Here is an 18,547-nt window from a genome sequence, read left to right as displayed (position 1 = left end):
TTTTAGGAAATAGTACTCATGCTGTAAAAGCATATAAACCTTCATAAGGAACAAGAAATCCATCTCACATAATGCCTAGCTCATATATAGTTTGTAAAATATCCAACAAGTCTCACAGATTTGTAAATGTTCATTTAGGTAAATACAATATTGAACTGCATCTTCTAAAATATATCTCCTACAGTATTCTAGAGAAGGTACAAAAGCAGTGAGAGATTTTTTTGACCCATGAACATCACTTTAAGTTCCTGGCAGAAATAACATTTTTGAGCAGATGGAGTTATTACACACCCAAACACAGCAACTTCAGGAATTGATACATTATGATGAGCAGCAGGTTGAGAGCAATTATCTAACCTGCCCCAGCAGTATCCAGTTGATAAAGCTGTGTACTGCATTGCATTTACAACAGAAGCCTTAACTGGCATAAACAATATTAAAAAATGCCCCTTGTTCACCTACATGGATCACCTACAGAAGTGTTAAAGTATAATAACATTTTTAAGGGATTGTTTCCTCTATTAGTGGTCTTTTAATTGAATACCAGAGCAAGGTATCCTATGCAGTTTTAAAAGCTTTATCTTCTTCAGGCACTAAGTCTGTTTTAGTTAGTTTTCTGTAAGACACAAAAGTGCTTAGCATCCACCATAATTATTTCCAGAATGTTTGAACAATCAATTGCTATGGTCACCCTGTGCTGTCTGCCAAAGGGGCAGGTGATTATGAACCCCAGGTCACAGCAGCAGTGAAACAAATTCCAGGTGGACATGCTATGTGTACATCTATGAGAGCTGTGGGAAGCCACAGCTGACTGCTCCTGGCATATCAGCATGAGGGATTAACAGTGAATGGGATTATCTTTTCTCGCACCACTACCCCCTCTTTTTGCACCCCTGGGTTACAAGCAGGGATGGCAAGCCCAGCTTCTTGGGTGTTGAATGTTCCCCCCCGCAACAGCCAAACTATGGTTCATGGCTGTCTGACAAAATCAAATGCTGTTTGTGCTGTGTGCTGCTTGTGTTAGTACTGATTTATGAAGGATAAATATAACTATTTGGGGAAATTCTGTCCCCTTCATTCTCCAGTCATTATTAATTAACATTAATGCTTAATTACCAAGAACATTTGCAGCTGCTCATTTACAGTCAGGGTGTCTGTAGCAGAAACAATACAGTTGTGGGAGAATGCCATGGGGCTCACTTTGTGACTGATTTAAAGTTTTTGCAAAAACAAAGCTGATTACTGGTTCTTTATCCATACCTTGGCTACAGTGTATTGTTGTAGTTTTTGCTCAGAAAGTGGAAGGACTTACATGTCCTCTACGTTTTTTTTTAATGGGCCTTTGCCTTGCTGCCCATTGTAATGAGTCACCTACACATTCACATATGTGCATGTAAAAAAGCAAGTAAAAACCCCTCCAAACGTCACAGTCTTTGGTCTCCTAGTAAAATATGTATCATTTGGTTTTAATTGTAAAAAGACAATAGACCACACATTCTCTAAACCAGTAATAAAGCAGCAAGGCTGCTGCAGAGCTGTCAGAGAAATATAAACATAAAAAACTGAGCAAGACTATTTGACACAGGACTTGAGTTAGAGAATCTTTATATACCTTGGCTAACCTTTCTTGTAGGCAGGCAAGAAATACAAATAGGCCAGTTTAATAAAAAAAACCTTATACAGAGAGTCTCGGGAAAATGTAATAACTAATTAGACTATAGTTAAAAATTATAAGTCAGCAAAGGGTCACCATAAAAAGTTAAATTAAATTAGCACAATTCAATTTAATTTCTCTATCTTTAAGTATTAGATAACTTTTCTACTCTACAATGTGATGACTTTCTTACTCAACAAGTGTGTAAAAGACCCGCCCATAAAAAAAATCCTTCTGATTTTTGGAAAATGCATATATAGAGATTTTTCTAAACTTCAAATATCATTTTTCATATGGATGTTTTATTTTATGTTATTACCTTCTTATGGTTCTTCTTTTTATAGAATTTAGGTAGTCAATTTTGAAACAAAGCTCTTTGGCTTTATTTTTAATGCCACTATTTCGATGTTTGTCTTGTTGTGTGAGAAACATTTTGAAGATACACTTATACACACACCCTATCCCATCCCCCTTTCATGAAGTAAAAAAAAAATGAGTTGGAGTATGTTTAGCTCAAATTTATTTCCTTTTTTCAAGCTGGCAGTTAAAAAAACAAAAGTTTGTGCTTTTCTCAAGATATTGGTGACAGGCAAAAAAGACAAACTAAGTGCCAGTTTGTATGTCACAGCATAAAAGCTTGCAATGTCACAGAAATTTATGCCATAGCACTGGATAGCAACCGGTTTTAAAATTAAGAGCCTCAGGGAGTCTTGTGCTATTGTATAACAGTGAATTCTGGCATTGACCAAATTAAAAAAGAAAATAGCTCAGAAATTGAGTCATCTACACAAAGGTCTGCTGCTCACCAGTTCGTGCAGGCATTCTAGAGGTGCAAAGGTGGAAGAAGATGAATTCTTTCTGGAGACAATGGGGATCAGAGCCCAACAATTATTAGATTAGTAAGATCAGTTAAAGAGCTGTGAGCAATCCAAATGGAGAAGGACATTCCAGAAGGCCTCTCCAACAGGCTGGGAGAAACTGCTGGCACAAACAAGCTCCTTAGTGAGTGTTTAGATGAAAACTTGGATGTCAGAAGTCCTGATGCTAAAAGTGGCAATTCAAGAAACAAAATGGGCTTGGACAAAAACTATGTGGGTATGGTATTCAGGAAAATGAAGAATCAAATGTGTTTATGTGAAGATTTATCACCCTGCTCAATGAGATGCTTAAACTGCAATGTATGGAATGTGTCAGGAAGAGATGGAAATTAAAACAGTGGACCTGTTGACAGTGGATATTAGCACACAAAGTCACTAAAATAACATCCCTTTGTACCATACTGTATAGGGGGCTTTATTAATAAAGCATCCCTATATTACATAATTAAGAGAAGAAAGTATTTTACTCTTTTGATGTTCTAAGCAATTTTTCAAGTCATTAAAAACAGATTTTATCTTGTATCTACACATAGGTAACTACATATTAATATACCACTCTTTGGAACAGCATCTATTTTACAGGTACCGATTTTTTCTTGACTGAGTCCAATGTTTTATCTCTTTTGATTGTTTCTGAAGGCTCTACAAACAGAGGACTTTCTACGAGCATGGTCTGTATTAGCCAGTTGCCCTTCCAGAGTTACACAGCGACCAGGTGCAACCTGAAATACAAAATAAATACATTGCTTACCTCTCATGCTAGCATTTAAAATGAGAGGAGAGTTAAATCATGAACTGCCTTCTGAAAATATTGTTCAGTTGGTGGAGATGCCCTCAGGTTTCTGAGGGCCACTAAAACTATCCTTTATACTAAATTCACAGTTTGTTTCCATCAATACAAAAGAAAGGAGAGAGTGTTTCTTCAGTGGGTGCTTTTACATGCTCTGCCTTCTGCCTTTGAGTCTGATTTATGAATTGCAAAAAAGAAAATCAAGCTTTTATCCAATAGAAGTTTGCTGTACAATGTTATTTGGATTCATATAGGACGTCAGCCACAGTCTGTGATCTCAGAATTCCACTATAAATTATTACTTATTACTCCAAATAAGGAAAAAAAAAAAAAAACAAAAAACGAACAGGCCCTCTTTCTCTCAAAATGCAATTTCATAGAACTACTTCTCCAGGAAATCTCCAAGACTGAAAGACACATACCCTTTCCAGATTCATTACTACTCTTTATATTGAATAGGTTGGGGGTCTTTTAATAAATATCCTTGAGCAACAGCTCTGTCTTCTAATCATGACCTACTGAAAAAAAAATACAACTCCTTGCATGCATGTAGCTCACATGTTTGATTAGTTGACCCTGACTGGTTTGCAATAGCCATCTTAGCTTAATCTTCATCTCTCCCTGCTGAGGGTGTTAGGCAGATTGTTGCATTAAAAAATTTTCCAGCCATGTCTGTCATCTGTAATTCCCCTAAGCAAAGTACCTGAGGAATGTTATATGATGTTGCCGATACATTTGTTTTCTCAATACACCTATTCTGCAAAATGGACTAATCTTCTCCTTGTTTTTATCTACAGTTATTGAAATATTGATTGTAGAACCATGAAGGTATTTTCTTGTTAATTGCTCTCCCTCTAAGATATGAACATTCAGAGCTTGAGGTTCAAGCCTTTAAAATAAAATCTGACAATATATTTCTCTCCATTAACAAATTCCAGATTACTCATGCTTATATCAAAATTTTTCAGATACTTTCTGCAAAATATTGCTGTTTAACAGTCTCACTATTGTTTATGCAAGTACCTAAATAATTGTTCCAGTCCACTTCATCTTGCATTCCCAGATGTGTCCTTCCATATCTTTCTGAAGTTTAAGATAATGTGGGAAAAATCCTAGTCCAGCACTCTGAGACAATCCCCTTGCTTCCTATTAGGTTCCTTGCTTTTCCATCACATCAAACATGAACGTCCTCTTTTCTTTTTCAATTTGCAGCCACATTATTATTCATGCCAGAGAGCCCAAAATAGGCTCAAGTCTTCCAAAAGTCTCTTACCTTCATACAAGTTTGAAAACAGCACCTCAAGTTTATTTTTTTCATTTTTCCTCACATGTAAGAGTAACTTATAAGCAACAAAGAAACTATTCCCCTTAAATCCTCCTTAGCTGTGATGCTTACACAGAAATAATCCAGTTAGTTCAAAAACAGTTTATTGGCTAGACTGAGGATTCCCCATGTTTTGTCAAAACTCAACATCTAAATATGCTGTTAGGTGTGAATTAGATCTTAACAAAGGCTTTTTATTTTCTCACACTTCAATTACCTGATAGAAATGAGAACAAAATGGTTTCTGCAGATGCAACAAGTGGTGTATCTGCAGGCAGTCAGGGACATGGTACTGATAAAGGACACCTCAATGGATGTATCAAAGGTTGCACAGATGTTCTCAACAATGAAAGGAGGAGGTCTTGACCTCAGCAAGGTTATCATGAATGGCTGTGTCACGACAGGTACATGTCACATAGCAGAGGGCCCATCTTGCCCACACTTTTTCAGAGTAAACTGCAGATCTGAATCTCATCTGGCCAAGTGCTTGTCTAAGGCTATGTCAGAATGGGAAGTGGTGATTTGCAGAAGATACAGGTTCTTTCTTATGTACTTGGAGCTTGTCAACATAAACATTACTAAAGAAAGTGTAAACAGCAGCATGTATACAGCCACTTACCTATTTGTGAAAATAAAACAGTGTTATTAAGGATTACTTACTGTTGTATGGAGTTTTGGAATATCAGTAGAATGTTCTGGTCCATTGTGAAGCTTTGCCTTAGATCTGGAAGCCTCTATTAATGTTTTCTGACGCATTTTTGCTTTCTAAAGGTAGTCAGAAAAAAAGGCAAAATTGTTTTAATCTACATTAATTGTGTCATTTGCACTCATGTGAAAATATACAAACAATGTGACAAAATAAATCCGGTTATAATTCTATTTGCCTTTAATTGTAAGTACCCTCCCCCTGTTGTTTGACTCTTTTTTGTACTGAACACCCAAAGCCAGAATAAATGGCTGTGGCACTGCAAGGGTAGGAAGGGAATCCCTGCTTGCTGTTGGGGCTGTGCTCTGTGCAATGCAGCCCTTGGTGCTGTGAGCCTTCATGGCCACAAGAGCACACTGCTGCCTCAGCTGTCACCCCACACAGGCCACACAGCCACCTCTCCAGGCAGACCCAGCTCTACTGAGGTATCTCAACACAATCTCAATACATCCCAGGTGAATGACTTCACATTTTCATTTCCTGAAATTCATGAGCTTTTGATCAGCCCATCCATCCAGCTTCTGAATAGCAACCCTATCTCCCAGCATATGGATTGCTTCCTCTAGTTCAGGGTCACAGATCTGCAGAATCACAGAATGATTTGGGTTGGAAAGGACCTTAAAGTTTATCTAGTTCCAACTCCCATGCCATGGGCAGGGACACCAGACCAGGTTGCTCAGAGCCCCATCCAACCTGGCCTTAAACAGTTCCTGGGATGAGGCATTCACACATTGAGCTTGATAAGGATGGATAGTGATTCAATATCCAAGTCACTAATGAAAATGTTAAATCAACACTGTATTATCAACACTATAATTAACTCAGAGGACTATCACTCAAAACTGACCACTAGTTAAACTTCAATCTGATCATGGTCCTTTAGAGCCCATCAATCCAGCCAGTTTTTCCCACAGCTTGCAGTTGACCTGTATCTAATCTACTCCATGTATTCCCATTTTGACTACAAATGCTACACAGGACCATGCTAAAACCTTGCTAAAGCCAAGGGAATAAGCATCCCCTTCCTCTTTTTCCAGAACAAATAATTTTATCACAGAAGGCAACTGTGTTGGCAAGGCATGATTTGTCCTTAGTAAATTCATGACAGTCTATACCAATCTCCTTCCTCCCCATGTGCCTAAAACTGCTTCTCAGTTTAACTCAGATAAAACTAATGAGTCTGTAGTTCTCCTGTCCCTTTTTAATTTCTAATTCTAGCATACATTTTTCCACAGGCCAAGAAGATGCTTGCATAGAAAGAAAATTGTTCTCCTTTTCAAGTCCTTTGGGAAATGAAGAAAAATTAAATTTTTCTGCCAAAGCTTTTCTTTCAAGTCCAATTTCATTCATTTTCCAACTTAGTCTGGTTGCCAAACCCGTACCCTAATATTTTTGTGTTGTTTTGGGAAAGTGACAATATTGCTAGAAGAAACTCCTTTCATCATAAAATATTTCCCATCTTGAAAGATGTGTGCTGTACTAAAAAAAGAGAATGTAGAATTAGAAAAAATAAAGAAAATTAAGAACAGACTCATAGTTTCAGCAGTTTTAGAAGAAATACACATATATACACCCACTCCCCAACTGCAAGTGACAATGCTGATCCCCAATTTGTGGTTGTAGTCAGAAGAATCAAAGATTGTATAACTTTTCCAATACATCTTATGGTTACTTCTTCTATGTCTGTGTGAATATAAAATTTACTATCACTTCTACTTGAACATCCTTACAATTCATTAAGAAATGTGTTTGGAACTTCACAATTATTATAACAACATCATGACTGTAAATTTTTTGCTCCATCAGGTTTAGGTTTCTTACCTTCAATGCCTCATAGTTCGATGTCCGAGCCAAGAAATTTTCCCAAGATTTATTTATCATTTCTCTCTGTATTTGACTAGCTTGGATCTGTAATAGAAATGAGATTTACAGCATGCAACACAATGCTGGTATCAGATCTCTTCTAACTTCATTGCTTGTGCCATCTGAAAAGAACATTCAGCTCCACCCCTTTGGCTACCTTAGCTCATCCCTCTCACCTGAGACTGGACAATAATGTAGTAAAGTACCTGCCCTTTAAAAACTGCATTTATGCACTGCCCTTATAAACAAAGAGGTTTTTGTGCAAACTAATTTTCCTCTTTTCCAACATGTATGTTGGATGAGGCCCAGCTCTTTGAGGAGTGCTTTCTGTATATTCTTACTCTCAAATGCTGAGTAAAAGTGATAGAATCAGTTCAGGTGACAAAAGTGCTGTCATCATAATGCAGGACAATCCCTCAAAAACACTAGCATGAGATTTCAGACAACTGGACCAAATGATCTTATTTCTCAGAAAGCAGGAGAGGGTGAGACGACAGATGAGCAAAACCACAAAATGTCTACCTTATAACCAAAGCTGGAAAATATCTATACCTTCTCATTCTCAGCATGCTGGGAAGCACAAAGCCCTACTTTCTGAAGTAATAAAGGCCTGTGAATATTCAGCAAGGGAGCTTATAACAGGGACTTGTATTTCATTTTAAGAAGCAGGTGCAGTTGTAATAAGTACTTTTTACTGTCATCTGCTACAGATGAACACGAGTGCAACTCTATGGTAAAATAATGATCATTTCTCATTACTCCATTGCTGATGCATCACTGATGATACTACTTCATTTTTTCATGTTACTCTCTAAATACTGTGGAATTTATAGAAGCTGGGAGGACTGAGGTTAACCTAATTTAATTTAAAGGTAAAATTTGGCTGCCGCGACAGATTTAAACTTTTCAAGCAGTGCTCAGGAACAGGATTCTCAACATTATATAATAAGAAAATCTGCATAAGAATGGGAAAAAAAAGCTTAGGTGGGCTTTCCTTATTTAAATACTCCTTTGTCTTACTTCCTTGTAAAATTGTTTCTCTTCCTTCATTTCCTGGTCGTGTTGTCTTCCAAGCGCTTCAGTCTGCAGACCAAGAACCCTTCTTCCAGTATTTTCTGTCACCTCTAAAATAAGCTTCAAGGCTCTCTCATCTGATGTAACAGGCCTGAATTCTTCTTTTATTTCTGCAGATATTTCACTCCAAACCTCTCCAACCTGTGTGTGAAACATACACCATATTCAGTTTTTACCACATTCTTCAGTTCCAATTATTCAAAATAAAACAGAGCAACCATATCGCTCCTTATTTTTGTTTGACTTCTTAAAATTTTTATGCAAGGTTAGACTGCACTACTACTATGCCAGATTCAGTCATGATAAGCCTCCTTAAGCCTTCCCAAGACCAAACTTGATTCAAAGAGGGGCAACAAGAATGCTGATAACTACAGAAATTCTGAAGGAATAGCTTCAAGATACCAATTTACAAGAGCAAAGTGTTGAGTCCTGTTGTTGTTCTATTTTTCTAGAGTCCCATACTGCTGTTCTTATCAGATTTCTAAAGTCCATACTTCCTCGGTGTATTCTTACAGCTGCAGATCTTCACCGCACAGACTCCTTCTCTGCATGCTGTTCTCTCTCAGTTCAGAGCTCCTCCAAGGCTCTCCCTGACTGGCTAACCTGCCCCCTTTTATCCCAGTTATCTTCATTGGTCACAGCTGCAGCCCAGTGAAGGACATCGCAGCTGCAGCCCATCAAGGGCAACCAGGACCTCCGGGGCAGAGCATCTATAGAGATATTCAATTACAGATATTCAAGTACAATACATTTCCTCTACTATATTTCCCCTTTTCTTTTACTTACAGAATCAGGTTTTACATACAATACTTCAAGTACAATACACACATATTCCCCCATGACTCAAAGGCCATGTACAACACACATAGCTCCTTGCTCAAAGGCCATACTCTTTCACAGCTCCTTGACCCAAAGGCTACGTTCTTTCGCAGCTCTCAGCTGCCACATCTTCTACCAAATATCACCGCAGCTCTTGGCTGCCACAGCTCTTGGCTGTCTCATCTTCTGCTATCACATCAGGGTCACTAATTGCTGTTGTTCTATTTTTCTAGAGTCCCATACTGTTGTTATCAGATTTCTAAAGTCCATACCTCCTCAGTGTGTTCTTACAGCTGCAGATCTTCACCGCACAGACTCCTTCCTCTGCATGCTGTCTCTCTCAGTTCAGGGCTCCCTCAAGGCTCTCCCTGACTGGCTAACCCGCCCCCTTTTATCCCAGTTATCTTCACTGGTCACAGCTGCAGCCCAGTTAAGGACATCGCAGCTGCAGCCCATCAAGGACAACCGGGACCTCCCGGGGCAAAGTCTCTATACAGATATTCAGGTACAATACATTTCCTCTACTATAGAGTCCTACTTCGTATTCTTAAAATCCTAAATCGCAGACATTATTAGAGCAAACTGCAACACAAGCTATCAACAGAAGCTGGAATTATCAACCAAAGACTGAGTCTTGCTATTTCCTGAGCACTGCAAGCTCTCACAGACTTTGTTCCTAAGTATAAATTTATCATAAACTAAAGCATTGTTTGAGCAAGACAGCTCTCCAGCTCTCACAAAGCTTGTTACCCTGTGCCCTATAGGCACACCATTCTTAACTTTACACTGGATGGATGGATGGATGGATGGGCACTGCACATGGGGACAAAGCAAAGTACAGAGGAAACTTTACAAAAATATGGTTTTAATGCCATTTTTAATAGTGTCCCCTTAAACTGACCTTACTGTGCAAGGACACAAGGACACAGTCCTTCCCCAATTTCTTACTCCTAGCACATTCCTGTCTTGATCTGGCAAACAGTTAAAACTATTTTTTTTCCGAGTTATTTTAAAGTAGCATTAGTTTCTAGTCTTATTTGCTGCATGGTCACAAACATTTGTAGCAATATGAAGCAAGAAGATGGGGATTGATGCAATGCTGCAGGTGGGATTGTTTCTTTTGCTGTTGAATACTGGCTTTCAATATGTGAAATTAGAAGTGACTTGTGACATGGGGGACAGCTTTTGAAGGGTTATTTGTTTGTTGTGTCCTGAGATATACTTGCTATTTTTAGGAATGCAGGTACAATAGTATTATTTGCTTGAACTATACTCACTTTAAAGTCAATATAATGTTGTATAATAGCAAGTGTAACAACGTCCTTAGCAGATAAGCCAGGTAAATTTTCAAAACCTAAAAGAATATTAATCACATCAGTATGATGAATTGATCTTAAAATATAATATTCTAAAAACCTTATTTGTCATATAAACACATGCAAAATCTTCATCATACATACACCAGTCAGTCACTTTTGATCCTGAGCATTTTTTGCTGATAAAACCCCCGTTTCTCTATAATACACTCTCTCTGTACTAAAATCTTTACTTATGAATGGCTCTGTCAGCCTTCCAATCATTTGGATGTTACACTTTTGTGGTAAGGGTTTGATTTCTATTAAAGCAGACAAACAGGTGAGTCTACTGATCACAGGTTCTAGAGCAGCAGTTCAGCACATAAAGAGTTTGCTTTAACTGTGAAGTAGCCAACAGCAAAATTATAGTAGTGCTTTGTTCCAAAGCTGTGAATGAGTGTCCCTCCATCTTGTAGATTATTGTCTTCAGCATAATGCCTTGAGCATCATGACTCCATTTTTACAAAATGTTCCCAGTATGTGTAAAAGAATAAGGTAGGGAAGTATGGTTGCTGAGACTATGTTTCAATTTTTTTGCACACTGAATGATTATAGCACTTAATTAAAAAAATGTAAATATAGTCTATCAAATATCAAGTCTTTCTAGACTTCATCATATCATCTGTGTGGTAACTGGGAAAGTAGCATCTGCCTAGAGTATAATTACATCATGTTTTGAAGCTAAGAAATACTGTAAATAAAGACCATTTAGCACCACTGCTTTTCTAGATTACAGGCTGTTATGGAGCAACCCAGGAAGTTGCTGATAAAAGACTATAAAATATGTCCATACGTTATTGTCAAATTTCCTATAATTTCAGTACTTCCCAGGAGACAGTGCAATGTATATAACTAACATGGAGGATATCTGTGAATATAGAAGACAGCTGAAAGAAAATCTTCGCCTTTTTATTTTAGTAAAGAAACCAGCTGTGATCCAACATTCAATATAATTAACACTACTAAAATTAGTAAGAGCCTGGAGCTCCTACAACAGAGGAGCAAGTAGCTACAGATTATTAGAGAAACTAAGGATGTTTTCAAACGAGCTCATTCTCTAGGTAAAGCAGAGAACTGGCAAGCAATCTCAGAACAATTACTGATTACCTTTGAACCTGCAGAGGATGGACATGAAAACAAAAATAAGCCTAAAAAATCCCCTGAAACAAATAATTAGATAATGTTTATGCAGCTAAATGTTAACAGAAAAAAAATTAATATCCAACATGAATTACTGACAACTAAGACCCAACTTTTCTCTACAGACAAAAAATAAATCTCATGGATGTGGAAGAATTTATCACTTATCTTTAGTTCAGTCAAGGTTTTAAGACAAGGGTATAATGAGTATTCAGTGCACAAACAATGAAAAATTAAGAGGGACTACCACACTTTGAAAGAAAATACTAAAATGCAAAATTTTTTAATCTTGCTACTCTGAAAAAACTATCTAAAAACACAGAATTTAATTCAGTGAGGACAAATAGAAAATTCTAACTGTAGGAATAGCCACCTGTACAACATTCTAAGTTGAATGAGCAAACAATATCATGCCACCAGGAATACAGCTACTGTTACATTTATGTCTGAATGTTTGTTTACAAGATGTGTAGAGTAACATAACTATCTGGCTGTGAGGCTTCTGCTGCAGTACTGTGTTCAGCTTTGGTACACTACAGACCAAGAAGAATTTGATTCAATTGAAAGACTACAGAAAAAACAAGAATAACTAGAGATTATATTAGAAAATGCAATCAATGAGTAATATCTTTCTCAGTCTAAAGAAATAAATGTAAAAGTGCAAAAATATATGAAAGAGATATTGTGTGTAGGAAAATAAATTGCAAAGAATTTCAAGCAAATTTTAGGTTTAGTCCTAAGAAAATCCTTCCTGGTGGTAGGGGCAGCAAAGTAGTGGGGAAGTCTTGAAATTCTAAAAAAGAGGGACTTAAATAATAACATAATGACCAAGCATCTATCAATTAGAGAGTACTGATGCTGAATCACAATGTTTCCTTTGACTTTGTTTTTTTTTAATAGTAACTTTATTTATAAGTTCAGTTTAATAACAAATATGACACTAACAAGGCAACTCATTTGTCTTACCTAGCTTGCAAAATAATGAATAAATTTTTGCCCGTGTGCTCTCTGAAATTTCCATGATGGAAAAACTGGGACAGCAGGCAGGCACTGGAATGACCTTTTGCTGTTTCTGGAAGCTGGTAATAACAGGTCTCTTGGTGTCTAATATAAAAACACAAAACCAGAGAAGAAGAATGAAGTATCCTCTAAGTATGTTGCCAAACTTAGAGGAAATCCATCTTTGTGGACAGCATGTAAATAATTTTGATTGTTTGGCCAAGAATTGAGCATAATCTGGGTCAGGAAATTTTAATCAGCATGACTAAAAATTTGTGAGAACAGCACTCACTTCTTTTTACAACATAGAACAAAATAAAATGCCTTTCGTAGAAGAAATTAAGCAGTTTTAACTGTCTAGCATTAGAAAAGCTGGTCATTGTTCTGTTCAATACTTGGTCCATTCCCAGCTGATCTAGAAAATGCCATATAGAGGCCAGAATAAAATGAAAATAAATGAATAACTAAAATGAAATAAAAAATAAATGAAACTGAAGATATTTTATGTTTGGTAAAAATTATAGTGTAAAGTTATAAATGCTGTTATTTACTGTCATCAGAATTCAGACTACAAGAGCAAAGAATGTCATTATTTTACTGGACTGCTCACAGTTCCACATGCATCACAAAACTTACCAACAATCTTTCCATATTGATCACGTTTGACTCCCAAATCCATCTCCTCCTGTCTCCATAACTGTACTAGAACGTTAGCTGCTGTCTGATCTCTCTTCCCTCGCCAGATACTCATGTGCAAAACGGTTTTAGGGTTGTCAGAAAATTCAACCAAGACTCCAAGAATTATATTGGACAGGTTGTTGTCCTTTACCTTTATCAAGGATAAAGTAAAGAAAGTTTTAAACTGTTCAAAACACATTGATGCCTTCTTTCTGAGAAATTGTGTACTATGTAATCAAGTAACTGCAAGCCTTTAATCACTAGTATTTGCACAAAATTAGTGTATAAGCTTGTACATCCTTAAAGTTTCTGTCATTCTGCTATGCAAAGTTCCATAAATCAAGGAACATGAGGACAGGATCATATAAGATGCATTCCTGTGTGCACAATCAATCACACGGTAGGTTTTGTGGACATGGCCCCAGGATCATATGCTGGAGAATACACTGCTACCAGGGTTTATTGTTGTAAGAAATAGAACTCTGAAGGCAAAGGGTGAGCAGTACCTCACATCACACCTTCTGTTTTGTGGCCAGATCTTCTGGCAGCAGCTGAGAGGAGGCAAGGGCTTCAAACTGAGAAAGGGTCAGTTTAGATTAAATATTGGGAAAAAATTCCTTCCTTTGAGGCTGATGAGGGACTGGAACAGCTTGCCCACAGAAGCTGTGTATGTCCCAACCCTGAAGGCTGGATAGGACAGGCTGGAGGTGGCTTTGAGCAACGTGATCTAGAGGAAGGTGGCCCTGCCCATGGCCAGGGGAGTTGGAGCTGGGTGATGTTTAAGGTCCCTTCCAACCCAGGCCATTCTATGGTTCTGTTATTGTGAGGGTCTGCAGCCTTGCACTGCAAGAACATCAGGGGCTGACAGCACAACCAGTGTGAATGAGGAGTGAATGACCCAAGGAAGGTGCATTTTTATTTCCTAAGAGTAGAGATGTCTGTGCCAGCTCCATGTCCAAGATCCACAGAACTAGCTATACACACAAGATACATGTACAAGGTAACTTCAAACATAAAAACTGCTAAAGCCATCAAGTGGTCTTACTAATTTCAATATGAAGAACTGAAATGCTTTTCTAAAGAGAGATGTCATCCAAACTGAGAGCAAAGTTTGGGTTTTCTTTTCAAAAATAGTATAATTTTGTTAAATTAAAAACTCCCTCTGTCAAATACGTATTAAAAAAAAAGAAAAAAGATACAGGGAAAACCTATACAATAATTTCTGAGCAGATATCTGGCTATCTCTCAGGCAGTTAAATATACTTGGGGTTTTTTTTGTTTGTGTTGGTTTTTTGTTTGGTTGGGTTTTTTGTATCATACCAGTCTTAGGAGATACTGCAACAAAAATAACAAAATTTGCCATGTTGTTTTCCTACTTGTTCATTCTACAAAACCAGTAATAAAAATACCTACTGCCAACAAATCCAGAAGGAGAAAAACGCCCTGCTTCTCAATAAAAGATTCCTCTGCAATGCAACATCCAATGACACAGGACCTTCAACAGAAATAATATCCCTTATGTAGAAAAACTTTTATGATTCTGAACATTCTACAATCATCAGATTTATTTTACTGAATTTCATACCATTTGGTATGCAATATTCAGGGAGCAGAAAAATCATGTTTCATGTGCCTTTCATTTACACCTATAACTAAATATACCCTGCTTGACTACTCTTTCTTCTCCTGCAGGTGGCACACCTTCCTTGAAGCAGCCTGACAAATTTGGCAGGCTCTGAATGAATTGGAATATGTATTTGAACTGAAACTAACTCAGTAAATGAGTTTAAAATTTAACCAGGTTATGTCCCTAATCTGGTTTATTGTAGGGCTGGCTGCATGAATATTTCTGCCAGCAAAAACAAGGGGGTGAGTCAAGCAATACATTTTTGGCAACCGTTTGCTTGTCCCAGCTTAAAATGATCAGAAAGCCAGCATTCATGTTGCTGTTGCTTCTTTATTTCCTCTGCTATGGTCATTAACAGAGAAACTAGAGATCTCCTGTATCAGTATTTTTTCCCAGCAAATATATTTGATTTTTATGTATTTATCAACCTCTGCCTTAAAACAAGTAAAGTTTTTATTTTCCTCCTATGTACTGGCAATCTTTAAAATATTTCTAGCCCAATATAGCCAGTTTACAGACAATTCTTGTGTTTACATAGTTTTCGCTAATATTGGTCTATTCTTGCCTCTGAAGTTATTTACAGACTCTAACAATATGCCTCTCTTAGAAAGTCTTGAGTAACTCTGCATGTCAGGAGGTCACTCTGTGTGGGGAGTAAGGTTGTCACACTGAATCCATATTTAGAAAATCTTACATGCAGTGTATTCCATTTCTTTTGCATCATTTTTAATTAAATTTTATGAAGAATTTTTATACATTATAAACAGAAGAAAGGCCTACATATGCAGAGAAAGGTCATAGCATTGCAGAAAAAATACAACACTTGACATTTTTCCAAGTTACTGCTGCTAAAATACTTCACTAACCACAAGCAGTCCAGTGCACTGAGGAGGAGACAATTGTGGCCTATTCCACTACATAACCTTGTCGGATCCATCTTAAAGTATGAGATGAGAATACCAATTCCTTCACAGCTGAATAGTTCCTGTCGAAATGTTAATTAAAACAATGTTTCTTAAGCCATATTTACTAAATTTAAACATGTAAGAAAATACAATGGAAAATGGGAAATGTAAATATTTATATTGCAATAAATTTGGTCCACTTGTTAGAGCAGGAGGTAGACATAGGAAAAAAGATTTTCAGTTTTTCCAAAGTTCAAATTCATTTCTTAACACACTTTCATATATCAATTTAAAAATGATATAAATTAATAATCAAATAGGTTCAACACTTGCTAGTGGATTTCTGACTGTTTTTATATTTTAGCTGGGTCAAGAAACATGACTCATTAACAATGAACTACAATTGACACCTGCTTTTCAATTAAAACACAAAAAAGTAGTCTCCTTTACAAGAAAATATAATATGTTTTGACACTTTCTGCACAGTAAAAGGTAGAAAGATACATACCTTTTTGTCGTTATCATCTTCACAGAGAACAGACAAAATAAAGAATACGTCAGCTTGGATTTCCAGTAGAGCAATACTTTCTTTTTCTTTAGATATGTCTGCTGCATACTTTAGGATGCCTGTAAATGGATATATTTTATATATATGAATGCCCCTATACACATGTCAAAATTCTATTACAGCTGCTGCTTTTACAAAACTCAGATTTATATGAAAGGATTTTTAAAGTAAGTTCAGTTTTATCTCCTGCATTTCAGTAATAGCTTCCGCAAGTGGTGCACTCTGATGCTGCAGCTTCACGGTCTCTACTCTTGGTGACAGAGTTAATGACAGCAGCTTGCACTGACTTCTCCCTTGTTCAGACTCTGTGCTGCCCCTTAGATTGTGCCAGTGTAAGGAATTCAGGGAACTGATATGAATTAAAGAACTCTTAGAAAAAGACAACAAACTGGCTGCTTCACCCACAGCTTCACAAATGTTTGAACTGACAGTGGAAATGTGGGAAAGAAATGAAATACCACCATTGCTGAGAAAGTCAGCCTTGGAACCACTATGTGGAAGAAGGGGATTCATACACAAAATTCCCCTAGAGTAAAAGTTACTTGATTCTGATACGTAAGGTATAGTAATAATTTTTATTTCACTAGAAGCTGTAGGTGTCCACAGAGTTTTCACTGGAGTTGAACTGAGGTTATAAAATAATTAATTTCTAGGCTTTTTATTAGAACACAGTCTTTGAATTCCAAAGGATCTTTCTTGTTTTGTTTCCTTCAGAGTACTGAAAACTTTCTGATATTGTAAGAAAAGAACTTAAACCAGCTTGTTTTGGAACTTAAAACCAAATTTAACAGTAGGTATGTGTTACTGAACAAGAAGTGCTCTAAAATTGCAGGAGCAGTGACTAAGCAGTTTTATTCTGCTTTTTTTCTTCATGCTGTTAAAAAAAGGGTACCTTGTTATTATTTTTATTCTATGCTAAAGAGAGTTGTGGAAAGCAACACCCTGATAGACCGAGGTGGAAAAATACTCATGGGCTGGAATTTCTGGGGACTGCCACAACGAAAACAAGATCTACCAAATGCAGTAACAAAAGTGAGAAGGGGCAGCTTTTGCTCTGAAATTAAACATCTAGACTTTTAAAACTGGCTGTTTTGCTTAACTCATTCAATGTGTAGTGAAATGAAAAAAAAAATTAACATCAAATCAGTTACATATTGGATGAATTGGTTGAGGTTTTTTAGTTTTTCAGCTGTTGAAGGACACACTAAAAACACAGCACACAAAAACATTCTCAGTGTCAACAGAAATGTACTAATTAAAGAACAGCAATACAAATTGTGCTTTACCCAGTAGCTGGCTAATTGCTCCCTGGTCACACAAATTTTTGCTCACAACATCATCATAAAGGGCCACAACAGATCTCAGAGCTCGGAGGCTGTAGCGCATTTGCGCGAGTTTGGTGCCACGACCACCTGTTCCATGGAAACTGTTACCTCGACCAAAGAAAGGATCTGTGGAGCAATCACAACCAATACTGGTTTTGGCACACAATCTATGTTCAGAATAACGTGCTCAGGAAAAATAAAACAAACAAAACAAACCCCAAAAAACCCAAAACACGACAACAACCCCCAAACCCTACTGAAGTTAGAAATTATTCTTGTTTAAAGCCATGTAGTAAATAAGCCTTTTTGTTTAGAACTATACTTTTTACATGCATAATAAAGGTAACATTTTGGTGAACATTTACAATTACTACACATTTTTTACCCTTACTAGGTTCATGAGCAGTTTTACAAACTCAAAATATGTTATGTTTGGTATGACATTTAATATCCACCTTTTGATCTCCATTCAACCCAATTAAAAATTTCTTAGGAAATTTCTTAGGAAAGCTAGGAAGACATACCAATTTTATGATGAAAAATACCTATCCTTAGAAATCTGGGCAGTAAAACTGAGTGCACTTAGTTCTATTTCTGCTTAGCCCACACTCTTATCTGATGCCCAGAAAACCAGCTGTAGTCTGGAACCTGTCTTACCATGTACGACACTGAGTTAACATGTCCTGTCTCATGGCAGGAATTCCTGCTTGGACTTCTTGCCACAAGGGAAGGACCTGGCTCACTTAAAACACAGACAGTAGAGGTGTTTGTCTGAAGGAATATCAATATAATGGTACACCGGGAGAGGGGCACCAGCTCATCCTTTAGTAGGAAAAAGAGGT

General features: G+C 37.1%; 1 protein-coding gene across 1 annotated transcript in view; it reads right to left on the bottom strand.

The window, feature by feature from the left end:
• Nucleotides 1-1,588: 1,588 nt before the first annotated feature.
• Nucleotides 1,589-18,547, bottom strand: part of CFAP69 (cilia and flagella associated protein 69) — a 33,943-nt gene continuing 16,984 nt past the window's right edge. Inside the window, exons 13-23 of the mRNA XM_054514059.1 lie at nucleotides 17,667-17,831; nucleotides 16,321-16,439; nucleotides 15,774-15,892; nucleotides 14,694-14,775; nucleotides 13,239-13,431; nucleotides 12,570-12,707; nucleotides 10,386-10,462; nucleotides 8,236-8,430; nucleotides 7,174-7,260; nucleotides 5,307-5,411; nucleotides 1,589-3,254 (exon numbers count right to left, since the gene is read on the bottom strand). Of these exons, the coding sequence (XP_054370034.1) occupies nucleotides 3,147-3,254; nucleotides 5,307-5,411; nucleotides 7,174-7,260; nucleotides 8,236-8,430; nucleotides 10,386-10,462; nucleotides 12,570-12,707; nucleotides 13,239-13,431; nucleotides 14,694-14,775; nucleotides 15,774-15,892; nucleotides 16,321-16,439; nucleotides 17,667-17,831 (1,388 nt within the window). The 3' untranslated portion in view covers nucleotides 1,589-3,146. The remainder of the gene's footprint in view (nucleotides 3,255-5,306; nucleotides 5,412-7,173; nucleotides 7,261-8,235; nucleotides 8,431-10,385; nucleotides 10,463-12,569; nucleotides 12,708-13,238; nucleotides 13,432-14,693; nucleotides 14,776-15,773; nucleotides 15,893-16,320; nucleotides 16,440-17,666; nucleotides 17,832-18,547) is intronic.

This window comes from Molothrus ater, chromosome 1 (assembly GCF_012460135.2).
Source record: "Molothrus ater isolate BHLD 08-10-18 breed brown headed cowbird chromosome 1, BPBGC_Mater_1.1, whole genome shotgun sequence".
NCBI lineage: Eukaryota > Metazoa > Chordata > Aves > Passeriformes > Icteridae > Molothrus > Molothrus ater.
This window is presented reverse-complemented; position numbering and strand designations above follow the sequence as displayed.